The sequence below is a fragment of the Stegastes partitus genome, unplaced genomic scaffold (genome assembly GCF_000690725.1).
Source record: "Stegastes partitus isolate 25-593 unplaced genomic scaffold, Stegastes_partitus-1.0.2 Scaffold509, whole genome shotgun sequence".
In the NCBI taxonomy this organism is placed as follows: Eukaryota; Metazoa; Chordata; class Actinopteri; family Pomacentridae; genus Stegastes; species Stegastes partitus.
Window position 1 is genome coordinate 79,678 of NW_007578240.1, and position 18,214 is coordinate 97,891.

The 18,214-nt window shown below is 42.0% G+C and overlaps 3 protein-coding genes across 5 annotated transcripts in view; all 3 read right to left on the reverse strand.

The window, feature by feature from the left end:
* Positions 1-4,756, reverse strand: part of LOC103361509 (glutathione S-transferase A-like) — a 20,215-nt gene extending 15,459 nt beyond the window's left edge. Inside the window, exon 1 of the mRNA XM_008287604.1 lies at positions 4,750-4,756. The gene's annotated coding sequence lies outside the window, so the exon portion shown is untranslated. The remainder of the gene's footprint in view (positions 1-4,749) is intronic.
* On the reverse strand, positions 2,486-5,537 carry LOC103361507 (glutathione S-transferase A-like). The gene is made up of 6 exons (XM_008287601.1): positions 5,258-5,537; positions 3,485-3,550; positions 3,285-3,390; positions 3,086-3,204; positions 2,918-3,003; positions 2,486-2,839 (listed from the first exon to the last, which is right to left on the reverse strand). The coding sequence occupies exons 1-6, from the start codon at positions 5,423-5,425 to the stop codon at positions 2,707-2,709; spliced, it is 678 nt and encodes a 225-aa protein (XP_008285823.1). The 5' UTR covers positions 5,426-5,537; the 3' UTR covers positions 2,486-2,706.
* A 94-nt stretch (positions 5,538-5,631) lies between these two features.
* Positions 5,632-18,214, reverse strand: part of fhod3a (formin homology 2 domain containing 3a) — a 58,276-nt gene continuing 45,693 nt past the window's right edge. For all 3 annotated transcript variants that reach the window (XM_008287607.1, XM_008287606.1, XM_008287608.1), the window contains 13 exons: positions 16,451-16,780; positions 15,541-16,238; positions 14,572-14,712; positions 12,963-13,121; positions 12,677-12,859; positions 11,674-11,793; positions 10,281-10,442; positions 9,484-9,674; positions 9,093-9,297; positions 8,916-8,939; positions 8,465-8,675; positions 8,213-8,377; positions 5,632-7,154 (listed from right to left, as the gene is read on the reverse strand). In XM_008287607.1, coding sequence (XP_008285829.1) covers positions 7,078-7,154; positions 8,213-8,377; positions 8,465-8,675; positions 8,916-8,939; positions 9,093-9,297; positions 9,484-9,674; positions 10,281-10,442; positions 11,674-11,793; positions 12,677-12,859; positions 12,963-13,121; positions 14,572-14,712; positions 15,541-16,238; positions 16,451-16,780 — 2,666 coding nt within the window. In that variant the 3' untranslated portion in view covers positions 5,632-7,077. The remainder of the gene's footprint in view (positions 7,155-8,212; positions 8,378-8,464; positions 8,676-8,915; positions 8,940-9,092; positions 9,298-9,483; positions 9,675-10,280; positions 10,443-11,673; positions 11,794-12,676; positions 12,860-12,962; positions 13,122-14,571; positions 14,713-15,540; positions 16,239-16,450; positions 16,781-18,214) is intronic.

Consider the following 18,214-nt stretch of genomic DNA (forward strand, 5'->3'; position numbering starts at 1 on the left):
TTATGTTTTGTGGATTGACTTTATCTGTCTTCGTATAGTTTTGTGTGAAGCACTTTGAATTGCCTCGGGCACTAATTGTGCTATACAAATAAACCAGCCTTACCTTTTTTGTTTTGTTTTGTTTTTTAAATTCTATTAATGTACTTTTAATGTAGTCATAGGGGCATCAAGATGGAGCCCATGAAATTCTTTGGGTGCACACAAAATATTTATAAAGGCTAGTTGAAAACTGTGAGAATGTGAGACTTCCCATATATGTTAGTTTCTTGTTAATGTTGCTGATCATCTGGTGTGCACAGGAACAGTTAACATTTTGGTTATTTGGGTGACCACTGCTCAAAATGGCCCAGGAGAAGATTTCAAAATGGAGAATTCTGTCCATGTTTGACAATAATTACTCAGACATTGCAGTTGCATTCAGTGAAACTTTGACATCAGAGTTTCATTAAATGAACTTGACATCTCTTGGCACTTCTAACTGGAGGAAAAAAAAACGTGGAGCGCAGTGAGCTACCAAAGGACAATAACACAACCCTGAGTATATGTCCTATCCCCGAAGACACTGCTACTGACAGTATTTATGAATGAACGGATTCATGAGGGATTTTAATTTATTTATCATTCCAGAAACACTGAAATTCCTGCGATGCACCAAAATAGATGTTTTTGCACTAAGGGAAATGCAACACCTGTAGTTAATTTATGGCCTGAGTTCAATAAATTGGTTTTCAAAAAGGAATAATAACAGTTATCATCTAATGGTTTAGAGATTAAACTCTTTATACGTGAACTTTAAACTCTTCATACGTGAATATTAAGCCTGTTGGCTGCCAGAGGAACATTGCCCGGAGCATCACAAAGCCTCTGTCGGCTCACCTTTTTCCTTTGACCACTTTTGGCAGGCTTCAAGAACTGACTGTTCACTTACTGCCTGATAGATAACACTGCTTAAAAGGTGCCATTGTAATGAGATAATCAGTGTTGTTCACTTCACCTTGTGATGTGTGTTTTATCTTTTATTACCAAAATCTAAAAACAAAGGTTGGAGGCGGTTACTCGCAAACATACATCTCATAAAGCTTCATTAGTGCTATGAGCACACACAGACCAATGACAGATTAAACAATCGGTACATACGTGCAGATGTGCAAAGCTGCCTGAGGTGGTGTTCGCAGCTTGAAATGTGTTTCATGTCTGCATGTATGTACAGATTTTTTCTGTCTGCCATCACTCCATATGTGCTTACGGCACTAATGAAGCTTTACTGAATGTATGTCGCTAAGCAACGGCTCCCAAACTTGTTTTTAAATGACCATATGAGCCCCAATGGAAGCTTTTTATGAGTGTTTTCCTTCCTCCCACTTATATAAGCACGTACATAAATCTAAAAAAAGGTGGAAGTTTGGTTTTTTTTGATGTTCTTTTTCCTTTAAAATGTGTTAAAAGGCATTTTTACAGGTGTTTAAAGAGTGTTTCTCAATGTTAAGTTCATTGATGGCGAGGAAACCCTTATGTTCATGCAAAATATAACATGTTTTGTTTTTGTTTTTTCAATATAACCAATGAACACAACATTAAGTAGCACTTCTATTTACAGTCCATAGACAGAAAGCCAAACACAGCTGACTTCAGAAAAGATTTATAAATGAAGCTCTTTAAATTGAAAAATTGAAGTAATTTGACGACCTTGGTAGGCACAGTGGTGGAAAGCAACCAACTACATTCACCCAAGTACTGTACTTGAGTACAAGTTGAGATACTTGCATTGTCACTAAGTATTTTCACTTTACTTTATACTTGAAATCCACTACATCTCAGAGAGAAATATTGTACTTTCTATGCTCCACTACATTTATCTGAAGCTTTAGTTGTGTTTAAGATGAAGATCTGACACAATGGATGATAGAAATTTCAAAATAAAACACATTGTTAAACACATTTTTAAACTTTTTTGGCTTCTTGCAAAAAACAATGTGTAGTTGGGGTCTCATTTCCGATGTGTGTGATTTGTCTGTACAGATTCTCAGTCACCCAGGTAAGAAGAGCTTCAGTGGAAGGCAGCTGGACCTCACTCTTTGTTTTTTCCTGAAGCTCCTCCTATGTCTATGAGTTCTTAACAGCTCCACCAAACAGCAATTCTTTTCCCCACCGTCTACATGGTTACTTTTCAATACCTCACCGAAAAAGACATTTTGCAAAAATCAAAACCAGGTTTGTGTATCAGAACTTGTTTTTTTTTTTCCTCTCTCGCTCAATAATCATCTGAATGATCTGTTCTTTACAATTACAAATAAAGGATCTCAAACCTACCTGGTGCTGATGCTTCACTATTAATAATGTAAAGATTAAGGGTTGACAGATACGGGTTTCTCGGGGGCCGATTCCTTGATTACTAGCATAACCAATATTTGGAACCAATGCACATTTGCGGCAAAAATGAAAATCTTGGTGTCAAAATCAAGAACAACACAAACTACAACACAAACATGGTCAAAATGTCTTGTGAAGTCTTTATTTGAGTCATGTTCCCCCTGTTGTGCTCATTTCATTTAGAAACAAAACCATTTTAGATGATTTGTCGTTCATGTGAGACAATTTAGGATAATTCACACGGCAAATTAAAAATTACAGATGTGGTACACAACAAATGTTTCCATTATCTTTGCAGACTCGCAGACCTGCAATGGGAGATAAATGCAACGAGTTTCAGATGTCCTTCAGGGCATCGTCACCCTGTGCCGTGGCCATCCACTCTGACTGCCAAGTGGCTTTAATGCTGGGTCTTTCCTTCAGCAGGTTGTAATATTTGGCCAGGTTGGGGTAACGTTCAGCAGACAGCCTGAAGACAGGACAAAAAGTCATCATGTCACTGAAAGAGCAGACTGGACTCAATCTTCCAGCGAAATCAGTCACCTACCCGAAACGAAATGCGTAGGCGATGTCAGGAAAGACGACCACATCAGCTAAGGAGAAAGGCCCCGCCAGGTACGAGCCTGAAGACACCTGGATGAGCAAATGAAAGAACCGCTGCAGTTAGCACGGTGCATGGCGTCTGCAGTTGTGTGTGAACGCTTCATACTCATACATTCTGCAGGTATCTCTCCCAGAGTTTGAACTCAGTGGTCAGCTTTTCCTTGTTTCTCTTCATAGTGGAGTCATGTTGCTCCCCCACAGGGTAATAGTAGTCGTAGAAGGCAACGTAACCTGAAACAGAACATCCAATATTACCATCATTAACATCGGTCTTATCCCTCTTCACTCTGTGCTAGTATTCGTGGACTCACCTATTTTAGCAGTGAGGAGGATACCCTCCATCAAGCGCTGGTACATCAGAGCTTGTTGTGCAGGACTGTCAGGAGTCAGCTTGTTGCCCTGAGACTTAAACTGGCTCTGTTACGACAGAGAAGAAGAGGATCTGACTTTAAAGTCAAGAAACATATTGTGTACCATTTAATATGTTTCACTTTTAGTTTCGGCTGTTTACCTCAAGGTACAAACATGCTGCAGCGGACTCGTTCACTATGTTGTCTCCATGTTTGAATGCAGGGAGCTGGAGGAAAGAAATTGCGATGATGATAAGATTTCAGGATTTAGACTGGTCATTGTGCAGTGCAGTAGATTTGCACACCATTACCGTAAATGTGTAATAGGTTACCAGAGAGTGTATTGCATTGCCATAAATTTGCAATAAACACCTCTATATTTGATGTTTGGAGTTATTAGCATCATTACATGTCTCAATCGCTGCAATAACGGTAGATTTTTTCTCTTATCAACAATAAAATTAGAGGCCCCAAAATAGAAACTCAATGCAACAACAGGGAGTCCACCTGTGACAAGTCAGAAAACCTGTGATCATTGAAACAAAACAGAGCTCACCTTTTACACATTAGCCTAATTACCCAAACATGGTTAGAAAATGACCTATGAACACCTGAACTTTTTGTTTTTTAGTTTTGGACCTATGAGTTGTGTCGATCCGTATGCTTACATCATGGCTCGAAATGTAAAAGAATTGTCAGAAAAATTGAAAATCCTGATTGTGAGACTTCACAAAGATTGAAAGGGACACAGGAAGATCTGTGACCAACTAAAAATCAGCTGAAACACAGTTGCAGCAGTAATCAGGTTGTAGAGAATGAGCCAAGGACAGTGTACTGATTGCACAATGTGGCTCTGAAAAACAGAGAGGCAAGTGCTTCAGACTTCACAGGGGTTGTAGAAATCTGAGTGACAGCCAAGATAGTACGAAGGTCACTGCACAACATCAGCCTCAGTGGGCAGAATACAAAGTGGAGAAAGAAACTGTTGCTTGTTCTTTGGCATAAAACTGCAATTTTTAACATTGCAAGATAATATGAAAAAAAAAAAACGCTTGATGGATAATGACATTGAATTCTTTGAACAAGACCAAGACAAATCTGCACACTCAGATGGGTTCCACAGTGTTTTGTGAGAACCCAGTCAGGTACCATAGGGAATGTATCGTCCTGGCAGTGAAGCACAGAGGCGAGAGTGTGATGATGTTGAGCTGCATATAGCAGAATGCTGGCTGCCCAGATGACTCCCAGTCTGTTGACGCTTGGTAGAACAGGAATATTCCAACATGGTAATGATCCAAAACATGCTGCCAAAATCATACAAGAGAAAAACTATGACCTCACCAAGAATGTCACCTGAAATGAATCCAATAAAACACATTTGGGGTGTTTAAAAGATAAAGGCAGAGCAACACAACCCCTCCAGCACAAAGCAGCTGAAAAAAAATTGTCTGTGAAGAATGCAGAACATCTGTCCACAGTATCCTCCAAGCCGAGGAGGACTGTCCTCAAAAATGAACATGGACATAAAAAGCATTAAAAAAATAAAGGGTTTGAATCTTAGTATTGTACTAACTTTAGTTGTCGTGAGTTCATGAGGCGGTGCCTGTACTTTTGGTATGGGTTTAGTTCACGTCATTACAGTCTATCGTTCTACCTGGATTTACTTATCGAGGATTTTGGTCTTTTGCTTGTTTCTCTTTCTACAGGAAACTGTTCTGCTATCCAGAGATCACCCTTATGTATTTTAAGATCAGATGAAGTAAGATAAACTTTATTGAGCCCTCACTGGGGAGATTTACAAGCAACTTAATACTTGCATTTAAATACCAAATACAGAAATGATAGTTGCACCTACTGCCTCTATCATTTCAGTCTTTGACTAGTTGCTGATATAAATTCATCATTATTGCTGTACATTTTACTTCTACACCTACCTCGGCTCTTGGGTTGATTTCCAGGACTTCCGGAGATTTGTGCCCTCCTTCCTCAAAGGACAGCACCTTGCTTTCGTAGCCCTGCAGGTTCTTTTCCTCCAGAGCGATCATAACACGCCAGCATGGAGGGGATCCAGACCCCCACAGTAGCCTCATTGACTCAGCCATGGATGCAGGCACTACAGATACTACAAGCACTGAGTCAATGAAACACTAACAAGAGCGACACAAAAACTGCACAAATACTGTGAAGGGAGCAGCAGTTATACAGTCTGTGGCAGCTTAATAGTCCAAAGTTCGCTCGATGGAACCGCTCACGTAGTAGGAAATGACTCAGCAGATAAAGAAGTGAAAAGAATGACATGCACGTCTGCTTTTTTCACTCAGTTTGTTTTGTTTTTTTATTGCAGAATGTGTATACACAGCATTTCAAGTGAAAGTGTTTGTAACCATGTTTCCATGTTCAGTTCACTACATTTATGCAGTGATTCCCAGTTCTTGCTGGACTGTGAGAGGAGTGGACACTTCAGCCTGGATTTGATTTTTTTTTTTCCCACACTGTTACATGACCTGTTCAAGTTTATACAGAGTACGACATGACCACAGAGTTTAAATCAAATGTCCAAATACTGCCCTCAGCGAGGAGCAACACGGTAAAAACAAGGATTTCTGATATAACCATGTCTTTCATGAATTTTCTTCTTAATTACTATTCACAGAAAAAGCCTCTTTTGTTCCTTTTTTTTTTCTCAGACTATAATACAAGTTTCTACAGAAATTACAAAAATAATACATAACATGAACCGCACTAAACATGCATACTGTAGAAGTACAGTATTTAGTACCTGGCAGCTGACGAGGGCATTTACACATTTAATGCAGAATTCTCTGCAAGTCCTTCAAAATAGATTATTAAAATTTTTAAAAAACGTCCATAGCTTTTTGTCTTTTTACACTTTACAAACAGAGACAACAACTTCCTGTTTTTTTTTTTCTGTTTTCAATCAGTCGTTCTTTTCAGACTATTGATGTTAATTAAGGTGCAAGATGTCAGAGCTTTGCAAATAAATACTGAGAAAGTTAACTGTGCTGTAACTACACCTGTGAAGGTGACATGTGTGAGTCGTCTGAGAAGCAGGAGGTGAACACACAGAGAGAGATGGTAAGAAGGTGCAGCGCTGTCCCTTTTAAATAAAAGGCACTCATCAGATTGAAAACCTTTCACTCTTCCTACAAAACACAGCTACGCTCATCACTTTTCAAATGTGCAGCCACTGAAGCATTTTCACTTTGGATGATTCTTGCTCGCTTCTTTGTCTGTGTGACCTCCTGGGATCCTTTGAAACTGTGTAAGTACAAATTAAAATTCCTCTTTAGCCCGTTAATCTTATCTTACCAAAATTCACAGCTTAAATAAATGAAAAGTGGTGAACTCGCAGATGCAGAAACTCATAAGCAAAAATCCCTCTGGACTAATGCAACATTTAAAATGTGTTTCCATCCATTAAAAAAAAAAAAAAGTTTCCATTCAGTGTAGCGGCAGCATCACTGAATTAGACATTTGTTTTCCTTGCCAAACCGATGTGATGCGTTCTTGCTTCACCTCCACTCTTTCTCCTGGAAGATTGTTTTTGTTGTTTTGAATACAAAAAGCTTCTTCACTCAGTAATATTGGGCGAAAATTAGCAGCTGGCAAAAACCTACAGGGGCTCGTGGCTGGTGAATTACAACACTAGAGTGTGGCAAAGGCTGACAGAGATGTCGCATTCATAGCTGTGTTTCCACAACAGCGAGGACCGGTGACAGGGGGACGATCACATCTATGTGTCTGGAGCGTCAGTTAGCCCCAAAGCAAGAGCTTCCTCCGGTGTCAGACCGTTTTTCAGAGTCCGCCTCACTGTTAGAAGAGAGGAAAAGACAAAGCAAACGGTTATGACATGATTAGGCCTCTGCTTGAAGTGATACACAAAGATCAAGATGGTAATTGTATACAGTCGTCCTCTTCATACCCTTCCATTAAAGAAAAGGTAAAATTCACAATCGTCACTCAAATAACTACAAACTGAAAAAAATAATAAAAAATAAAAATTAGCTAAATTACAATTTAGTGAAATAAGACGTTGATTTTGAATTGTGGTTGAAAAGAATAATTTAAAAAACAAACAAAACAGTCCCAGACAAATTAGAGCACTTTGCTGATGAGCAGTGAAATCTAAATACCTGTCAACAGGTGCAGAAGTCTGATTGGGAGTTACAGAAAACACTTGATCGCAGTGATTGGCTCAAAGGGTTGTTCAACTAAATATTAGTTTACGGGTCCCATCATGCTTGTTTGCTTGTTATTTTGTTGTTGTTGTTTTTTTAAAAAGTATTTCTGTTAAACCACAATTCAAAAGCAAGGTCATGATTTTCACTACATTTTAAATTATTTTTATTTGTGTCAATTTCAACTTATTTCAGTGACAGCTGCTTTTTTTTTCTTCTTTAACGGGAGGGTGAATAAATTTGAGGACGACTTTATAAGCGTTGTGATGCACTGTGGTGTACTTGTCTACGCTAGCAGCTTATCTACAGGTGGTTAAGCTCTCAGCTCACACATCAGTTTTACTTAGTTTTAAACAGAAAACTGAGACAATCTGTTTTGTTTTGTGAGTTTTCACAGGGTTAGCAGCTGTTTCTAGCTCAGCTAACTGACTGTCTGCTGTACGTTCACATGTAACAGGCAGATATGAGAGTGGTGTTGATCTTCTCATCTTAACAAAACTATTTTTATATCAACAATCACAAGCTATTTCTGGCTGAGGTCTTCCTGGAGCTGCTTCACCACCACGTGGCCGGTCCACAGCTCAAAAATCTGTTTATCCTCAGCATGTAATGTTACCAGTTTGAACACACTACAAAGCCTGCCGAAAATTAGTACGTAGCATAGATATGGGAGGCTCCTTTAGGTCGTACATGATTTGCGGTTGGCTCTGGACCTCCTCCTCTCGCGGGGCTGGGCTCTGGTTCCTGGACCCTGAGTGGCCGACCTCACTATACGCTCCATGATTTCATCTGCGGCATCGTCTCCACAGATCTGAGTGTCCTCAGTAGGCGGCGTCCATGCCTGCATAGTGCGACCTGTATGAACAAATAAAAGTTTATTAATAATCAAAGAAACCCTTTTGAGAACACTAACTCTTATAAGGAACTTTCTGTCTCGCTCACCTCCCCGTCCTGGCCGTGATCTGGTCCGTGTCCGAAGGCCCGGTACCCCGCTGCCCTCCTTGTCGCCACCGCTGAGGCTGGTTCTCAGCACCGCTTTCATGTTCTCGTGTTCTGCAGCATCCTCAGCATGGTCCAGACCCTGAGGCTGCTCGCTCTCCTGGCTGCAACTGGGGGCGCTGTTGCTGCTGCTCGAGCCATATCGACCACCCTGCTGGAGGGAGACGGGATGAAAGAGGATCAGAATCTGGCTGCTCGTGCGGTAAATAATGTGGACTTTTGGACTCAAACAAGCCAGAACTGAAGCACCAAGACAAACATCCAACCTGTAAAGGTTACAGTGCCTGCTGTATCCTGTTAACTGATTCATTCAGATGTTAAAGTAAGAACTTTAAAGGAAAAGCAATGTAGTTACAGTTAGTGCATTCATGCACACACACACACATGCTGATACCTCGCGCTCCTCTTCATCATCCGACTACAGAGGAAATAAAGAGCGACAGTCAAAGAATAGATCAAAGAAAACAAAGAGGAAAAAGTGTAAAAAGCAGCACAAGATTTGGAAAAAGGAAGAAAAGGAAAGAATTTGTGTGCGTCTTTATGGAAGAAACTCTGCGTGTGTGATGCTCACAGGAGCGTTGACGTCCACGATCATCTTCCCTCGGGTCTTGTTGCGTTCGCGGTGGTCGGCGCGTTTCTGTTTCTGCTGCAGCACGCGGTCTCGGGTGGTCCGGTACTCCAGCGCAAACTCGCTGAGGATTTTACTGAACCTGTGGACGCTGATCTCTCTCACGCTGTAGGCCGGATGACCGAGGAACAAGAGGAAGGAGTGGAACCTGGGACGAGAAGGAAGAGAGAAGAAGAACGATGACAGTTGTCCCTTCAGCAGTCTCAATCTCAATTTTACAATGCTTTAGCAGGTAAAAACATAGTCATGATAGTATTTTAATGACTGGCAGCACAATTTTGGTTTCCCTAGACTTTACCTAGAAAGGCTTTCAAAGTGTTGGGAGGTGAAGTACCTGTTGATGATCCTGCGGTGAACAATCTTAAGGATGATGATTCTTTCAGCGCAGTCTTTGAGGAAGTCAGACATCTTCTGCTTCAGCTGTGGCTTCATCTCGTGCTTGGCGATCACCTTCAGGTGGTCCCATGAGGCTTTGCAGCGCCGCTCCATCTGATTCAAGTTCTCCTGCAGCTGGTCAAAGTCCACCTGATGGACAAGGCGATGAAAAAATGTAACTGACAAGGAAAGCACTTTGATCACGTTGCATCCAAAGCTGAACTTAGGAAAGTGCACTCAGTTGCTGTTTTGCATCCTGTCACTCAGCTAAACTGTGAAATATCACACAAGTCAAGCCTTTTTTATCAATAACTTGGTTATTTTTGGGACAATTTTAGAACAATCTGAAATAGTTTGACAAATGCACTCACCAAACTTCACAAATCAACCTTTAGAGAAGCATGACTAGCACATTGGATTACCCAGCATGCATTGTTTGAATGTGTAAACTCTTCAGAGGCATTCAAATCTGTAGTGCGCCTTTAAAACCTGTCAAATTCAGGAAGAGTTCTTCCAGAATATATAAAACAATTCAAACTGAGTAAAGCAAACAGTTCAGCCTCTCTCTCGTATAAAGTGACACAGTCAGTGGAGCATTTTGATGATGTGCTTTTGTCAGAACTGTGGAGCAAAGCAGGTCCAACGACTTTACAGCTTCGCGTGTCTTAATATAATATGCTCTGACTTGTTTGCTCACGTCCAGTAAGCTTAACTTGCATTGCATACAACATCTCTAATAACGGGTGTGGAGCTTACTTTTGCAGAACGTGTGATGGCTCCTATCTCGGAGTAGAGGTCGGTGCTCTGAGGGAAGTTTTCCACCACCACAGAGCAGGCATGGTGGAGCAGAGATTGCTTATGGACTGTGTCCTTCACCTCGGGAACCTTCTCCAAATACGTCATCTCAAAGCCTTTAGCCTGGACACATGAATGGTTTTTGAAAGAAATCATGATTATGCATTCAAATGTGACAAAAGCGTTCAAAGAAATCATCTGGCTCTTCTCTTCTAGTATGAACCTTAACCGTCTGAACCCTAAAACCTTCCTTTAAAGGATTGGTATCTTTTTTGAAAAATTTCCAAGACAACACCACTTATCAAAGTCTGGGGGGGCGGCTGTGGCTCAGCTGGTAGAGCGAGTCGGTCAATGATCGGAAGGCCGGCGGTTCAATTCTGCCCTGTAGCTTGTTTCATGGTCGTTGTGTCCTTAGGCAAGACACTTCACCCACCTTTCCTGGTGTGAATGCGTATGAATGGATTGCTTGAGGTGGTGATCGTAGGGGCCGTAGGCGCAGAATGGCAGCCATGCCTCTGTCAGTCTGCCCCAGGGCAGCTGTGGCTACAATCGTAGCTACCACCACCAGAATGAATGTGTGTGAATGAATAATTGACAGTGTAAAGCATCTTTGAGTGTCCAGAAAAGCGCTATGTAAATCTGATCAATTATTATTAAACCTGTAAAAACAGACTGACTTGGGAAATTTTCAACTTTATCTGTTCATCTGTGAAGAGCCGTTCCATCAGGAAATGCAAAATCACTCTATTCTACATGTCTGATTTAACTTTTTGCCAAAAACAAACGATTTTCACGACTCAGATTCTGATTTAACCTGTGAACTCATTCAGCTGAGACCAACAATCACATGAAAGACATTCAGGGACTTTTTAGCTGAACTTGGCTGAACTGCAGGCTGTGTTTACACAAAGCAGATAGAAGACAAGTATGGACACAAATGAAAAATGTAAACTATATCTACAGTTTGTAGACCAAATATTGTTGACACCTGTGGGTACTTGGAAACATGCTGTGCACATTGATTTGTTTTTTTTCAACAAATAATCAAAGAAATGTAACTTTATTGTTTTCTTTAGGATTTAGCCATTTTTTCTCTCCTTCTAGCCATGTTTGTGCTGTCTCAGTAGAGGAAAATAAAGCCACAGTGAGTAAAAATGGCGCAAATAGGACGTCTGATACAGTATTTGTAAACAACGTCTCTTCCTACCAAATGATATGTGTCAATTGGAAAATTCCCACTCCGTTAAAGTCACTGATCATGTTTCTAACTGCTACAAACTACTCCTACAAACAAAGGAGCCTTGTCATCGGGTCACACTATGACGACGTGAACCTGTGATAAGTCATGACTCACATTGGTGCCGTTGAGGAAGTTTCCAATTGAGAGCAGCGTAGAGAGGATGTAGCGAAGAGTCTTGTTCTTCTCCAGCTGCTCCATACCCTCCTTTAGATCTTGCAGTGGCTCTGCTACTTCCTGAGAGGAAAAAAAAAACACATGACACACACATCATTAGTTGTGTTCATTAGGACCCCCAAAAACATGTGTTTGCAGTTATGAGTGGTGAACAGGTGCACCTCATCCGTCACCACAGATCATCTGCTCTTGTTTAGGGTCATGGGAGGCTGTTTAAAGGCTGCTGCTTCGGTCAGCCTTCGCTATCAAACGTGCTTCTGATTATGTGGACCTTTATTTTTTTTTTTGTGGAGCTTGTTCTCTTGTGTGCATGTCCCCTTGTCCCTGCATGGTGTGTCGCCCTCCATTAAACCGCCCCACGGGGTCGAGTCGGGAGCGGCGCTATGCTGAACGCACGGTCGTGAACGGTGAGATTAAAGACAACTGCATCCTGCTGGAAGCCGTAAAATTTACAGGACATCAACGGAGGGGCAGCATGTTTCTCATTCTCTGGGTTTTGACTTTGAACTTCTCCTCCTGGATGCATTCTTTGCTCGAGTGTGCCAGAAGAAGACGAAGAAGTGGTGCTGCTAATAAGCGTGCATATTTTGTTATGATGTTACGTTGTAACTATGTTGATGTTTTGCGGATGTTGTTTGTACTAAAGGGATGTTGATACTTACTGACACGGGTATAAGACACACACCAAAGCACACATGCTGTGCACATTTACTCTGAACCTCGATGGTGCACAGTGTTCATTTAGCAAAGTCTGTTTCTGCTTTAATAAAAACCACTTTCGCTTGCTGAGGAGGATTTTAAATGTGCATTTGGTAACGGTTTGGTCTTTCCTCCTTGACAGAACATTCTTAAGAAAAGAATTTCAAATGTTCCTTCTTTCCTTCTTAATACTTGTATCTGACAGTTTTAGCTGTTAAAAGTACTTTCTCATGTGTGAACAGACCTTCTCTGTCGCCTCGTAGTCCATCTTAAAGGCCCAGAGCTGGAGTCTGGCAGACAGCTCGCTGATGGAGGACAGAGTGAGGAGAAACTGCTCTGCGGAGCCCAGCGGGACATCGGGATTGGCCAGCTGGGCCTCCTGGATCTTCTGCTTCTCCTCTTCCGTGGGGATCATCGTCAGAATTTTCTGAGAGGGACCACGGAGACATCAGGAGACGGCAACATATAGGGGTGATGTGTGGGAGGAGGGATTTGAGACTTTCTTCTCGTTCATTTTCTGAATTTCTCACCTCTATGCCCTCCTTGTTAAGTGCGTACTCGTCAAAGTTCAGAATGGCCGTCTTGATGGTGCGAGGCGGAGGGAGAACCGTCAGGCCGATGTTGATGGCGTTACTTCTCTTCGAATCCAAAACAATGATCTCCTGACGTTTGCCGTCGGCTGCTGTTTTCTGGGACACAAAAAGACAGAGCGGGTCAATGCCTTTTTTCTCCAACCTTGCTGCTTTTCTCCGTGTGGTCTGCTTTACGGGCTCCTAAGGATTAGAGGGATCATCACTCAGGTTACATTGACTGCAGCTGGGGGGACTATATGGGTAGTGGGGGCAGGAAATACCACCACAAGCTAGCTATATGTTCTATGTGTATGTGTGGTAGGTCTGTGGACATATTGTTACTATATGTGTACAGATGACCTCACCGGCAACTTGAGGCCATTATAAGCTATTAAAGGAAGGAAGTCATAACACGTCAACACCATCAGAGTAGGTGCTAACACCTTGTTACTGCCACTTGGGTATTGTATATTCCCCACATGGAGACCAGCAGACTCAAACCCCAGTACAACTCTTCTTTTAAGATGTTTCCTGTAGTAGTAGAACTAGTTTGGATTTTGAAGTTTCTAATTGTTAATGTTTAAACTACATATTTTCAATTCGTATGGTAAGAAAACCATTGGACAGAAGAAAAGCAACATTTAACCTCTGATGGCTTCAGTATACTGGTGGTCCTCTATCTTGGATTAACTGAGAGCCTTGCTTGAGCTGTTTCCCCATTGTAGCGGCAGACCACCATCACACTGTCACGTTACATGTAACCCAAAATCCAAGTAGAGCTGAGCTATCGACCGCTTCGGCTTTGAAACGGCCGCTCAGGAGTTCAAAGCGTGAGAGGCCTGCCTTCAGCTCCCCATCTTTGCGGACCATACTTTTCACATTAACAGGCTTTTTTGAGAATTACAAAGGATTCAAAACTGCCCTGTTTGATCAGGATCAAAACACACACGTGACCTTGCTTAACCCTTAAGACATCAGCTTTTAAGCATGGGAGATAATGGACACGAAACCTATAGAATGCTTGACTGGCAGAAGCAAGGTGTTGGTGTAAAAGTAGCGGTCAATCAAGTACAAAAATGTTACAGCGACTAAATAGAAAGTATGTGAACACCTGATAGACTTGAGGAGTTTACATGAGGAACTGACACAACTGTAAAAAACCTTATATAACCACACAACGTTAAGAATTTTATTAACTGTCTCGTGGTGGTGGTGGGTAGTGACCAGGATAAAAATGTCAAAAACAATGTTGTTCTAATTTGTTAAGTTAGCACCACTTTCAAGCAGCACTGATTCACAAACAAATTCAAATGTAATGCTTAAAAGTCGGGAAATTGAAACTTGACAATACTGCACACAGGTTGTAGGAGGAATTCTTAAAAAACTTTTTATCAAACTCCACTTACAAGTCACTTTAGTTTATGAAGAAATAAAATGACTAACATTATCTGTTAGCTGCCACTGAGATCAGTAGTTGGAGTCAAGGTATACATTCAGTTATACACAGTGAAACTATAAACTGATGCCTCCAACCTCTCTGAACCGGTTTCAGGCACTGCTTGTTTACCTTTGTAACTGGCATTTCCTTTGATTTCGTCTCAAACAGGTGTTCCAGTTTGGCAGTGTCTAACTTTACCGGTTCCAGTTTGGACCAGAATGAGTCTCCACTGCGCTTGTAGTCCTTGTACTGGCTGTCTGTCGGACGCACCTGATCGCAAACAAAAACAAGAATGGACTGCATTAGGTCGAGACATGTGTCAGACCGCCATTTCCTACAATAAAAGAGGTAAATGAGAGACTGTGAACACAAAGAACCACAAAAGGCAGCAGTAACAGGAACATGTCGAGTGAGTCATTGTTTCTGTTGAGTCCTTAATCTTAACTAGCTAATGAAAACATGCAGGTATTTTTAAGGAGTCTTTATCTTGGTCTTTAGCACAAGTATATCTGACAAAACAAAAATCTTGTGAAAGTATTTACAGTAATCGTGAATATTAAAAACTCATTGTAACAGTTCTGTCACCAATCTTAAAAGGTGGCATTTAAAGAATCAATGGCCAATGATGTGGTTTGTAAGAGCCGAACCAGGAAACATCCACTCAGTTGTGTTGTTGCACCGACGCAAGTGTGGTGCTGTAAAACTGTGCACATGCAAAGTATAACCTGTGAGGGAAAAATGCTTCTAACTTTATTTTAGGGCAAAGTTACCAACATGTGACTGATGATTCTATGCATGCAGTTTTAATGTCACATTGACCACTCAAATTACAGCTATGTCATTTAGATTTACCAAAAAACTAGCCGGGAGTGTCGCCAAGATAGGTACCAAGTGACCAAACATGCCTGTAAGGACTTTGGATCTGTGACCCTTCACCTAGAGTTTCCATGTCTGAATATATGTAGACATAAAACTGTGATTACATTAAGAAAAAAAGCCTAAAGCTGGGATATCCTCCTGTCCTCTGTCGCTAATGGATAGATGAAAAGTCCTTTGTCGTCCTGGGTTCATGAAAACTGTGTTTGTGTTTTTACTCGCCTCACTCCAAAAGAGTCTGATCGTCTTCTTCTTTTTGTTGAAAAGAGGCGGCTCGGGGGGAGGAGGCACCGGAATAGTAGCGTTAAAGGACGGAGGGGGCGGAGGCCTCATAATGCCAATTAAGGGAGGGGGTGGGGGGCAGCTGCCTAGTATGGGTGGGGGTGGAGGGAAGCGGGGGATGAAGGGTGGAGGAGGCGGCGGAGGCGGGAGGTCGCCACATCCTCCCATCGAAACGGCATCCAGAATGTCCTTGTCGTCGTCCTCAGTCAGGTCGGTGAAGTTGATGTCCCCGATGCGCAGCTCCCGAGGGCTGGCCAGGAGCTGGTCCCAGATGGTGTCGGACTCCTTTTTGGGCGGGGGAGGAGGGGGCTCGTTGGCGGGGCTGTCCAGGTGAGCGTTGGTCGGACTGAGGCCCTTGATCAAGTCTCCAAACCGCTCCGCAAACGGACGGATGCTCCTGCGATGGTCCGACTTGTCATCGCTGTCGTCGTTCTCCTGGCTGTCGCCCAGTTCTCCGTTAGCGTCCTGCTGCGTCTCTTTGTCCTCCCCCTCTCCTTTCTCATTCTCCTTCTCCACATCGTCTTCCTCCTCATCCTCGTCGCTGGGCTTCTTGTTCTGGGAGTACAACATGTCCAGCATGAAGAGTTTGCTGTTGAGGAGTTTGTTGCACTTCTCATTCACCTCTGCCTCCTTCAAGCCTGAGAAAGAGGGTGTTAAGAGAAAAACAATGTCAGAAGGAATTTGCGATGCATGTTGCTGCCACTGTTTGGGAGTCTTCACACCAAAGAGTCTTAACTACTACATGAATTAAGAATCCACTTTACTAATGCATTATCTTCATTAGTATTGCAAAGTTTGGAAAGAAATTCTTAGACTTTGAATGCAATACTTTGTGGTAAAAAGTACCAACCATTCTCACTGCTCCCTCTCTCCTCCCTCTCCAGAGTGCTGCTGGCAGAGGAGATGCTGGAAGCCGAGCAGTTGTCCTTCTCGTTCACTTCCTCATTCTGCCGCTCCTTGTCGCTCAGGATGCCACTGTCCTCCTCCGCCTCCTCTCTCTCCTTCTCCGCTTCCTGCTCACGTTCCTCGACTTCTTCTTCTTCGCCTTTTTCCTCCGCCGCTACCTCCTGCACTTCCTCTTCTTCCTCTTCCTTCTGTTCTTCCTCCTCCTCCTCCTCAGCAGCGGCCTCTGCCTCCTTTTCCTCGGTTTCTACACTGGCACTGGAGTCATCAGCTTCTCCTGGCACACAAAAAAAAAAAAAAAAGTTATTTTAAGACAAGATGAGATAAACTTTAATGTCCCCAAAGGGAAAATTGTGGGAATTTTTGCACCTTATCAACCACGTAGTAAAACAAAAATTAGTCCCTAAAATAATAATAAAAAAATAAATAAAAATAAGATAAAACAGCCGGACACATTAGGAGTACAGGCTGGGTTATTGCTTGTTGAGCAAATTTATAGAAGTAGAAATAAAGACAGCCTAAAACTGTTTCTCTTGTTTGCAGGCTGTGTACCTGAAGGTGGTCTGAAAATAAAACGTATAAGGGTTTATTCAGGATCTTTTTCATCTCTCATAGCTTGACTTAAATTGCACGAGAGCAGTCATAGAACCACACTGTGCAGTGTGTGACTTATCTGTAATAAAATACAGTTTGAAACATGTCAGTCTTTGATTTTAAAGGTGCGTCTGTTAAGGCTGCACATGGGACACCCCTACACAAACACACATTCACCGACACACACCGACGAGAAAAAAAAAACGAAAACATACGCCCACGCACTAATGTAAACAATACGGCAGGTACACAAAGCCAGGTTGTCGCAGGACCGGGATATGATCAGGAAATGAAGAATTAAGATTCCTGTTTACGTCAAAACACGCTCGCGTACACGGTACACATGCGGAGCTCAGCAGTACAGTCCACGCAGTGATGCAGGCCCGGGTTAGAATAACACGACGGCCTCATACACTCGCCTGTTTGAGCTGCAGCGCCTCAGCTCGTGGCTGCACATGCACTCCAAAACAAGGCTGGTTTCTTGCACAAGATGTTTTTGGTATCACACTTTCAAAAAGGTCTTTCAAAAAACTTATTTGACCCTTTCACCCATATCCACCTCCTTTCCTTTACTATTTTCCATCGTCTGTCTCCCTCCTTGCGCTCATGAATACATGGTAATTTAAACAGCAAGCGGTAAAGTGAAACAATTTAAGGTGTAGAATGATTGCTTCGGGGCACACTGTTGGGAATTGAACTGACAACCTTCTGGTTTTAATTATAACGCTGCAAAAATACAAACCAGCAGAATTCAAAGTCCTTCAAGTCGGCTGAACTAAGACGACTTTCACACAGAGAGATAACTTTAGAGCATCTTTTCTCTTTTTCTTTTTAAAATTCAGTAATGTTTGTGGGAGAGTTTGTCATTTTTTGGCTGGATTTACATTCAAATGCACAAAGAATTCACAAAAAATGCTGTTCATAAATATATCTTACTGACACAAGCTCTTACAAAATGTGTATGTACACTAACCCATTGTCAATTTGCTATTTTTAATTCAGACACAGCATGAAGTCATGTTACAAAAGGGAGCAGCCACAAAGAGACAAACTTCTCATACACAGCTCCTCAGCAAGGTGACACCTCTGTATGCGCTTTAGTTAAAAAAAAATACTC

Coding starts and splice junctions, on each gene's coding strand:
- LOC103361507 (XM_008287601.1), bottom strand. CDS start 5,425: ATGGCTGAGTCAATGAGGCTACTGTGGGGGTCTGGATCCCCTCCATGC. Junction 3,391..3,484: donor CAGCATGTTTGTACCTTGAG/GTAAACAGCCGA, acceptor CTGTCGTAACAG/AGCCAGTTTAAGTCTCAGGG. Junction 2,840..2,917: donor GCCTACGCATTTCGTTTCGG/GTAGGTGACTGA, acceptor TCCTGTCTTCAG/GCTGTCTGCTGAACGTTACC.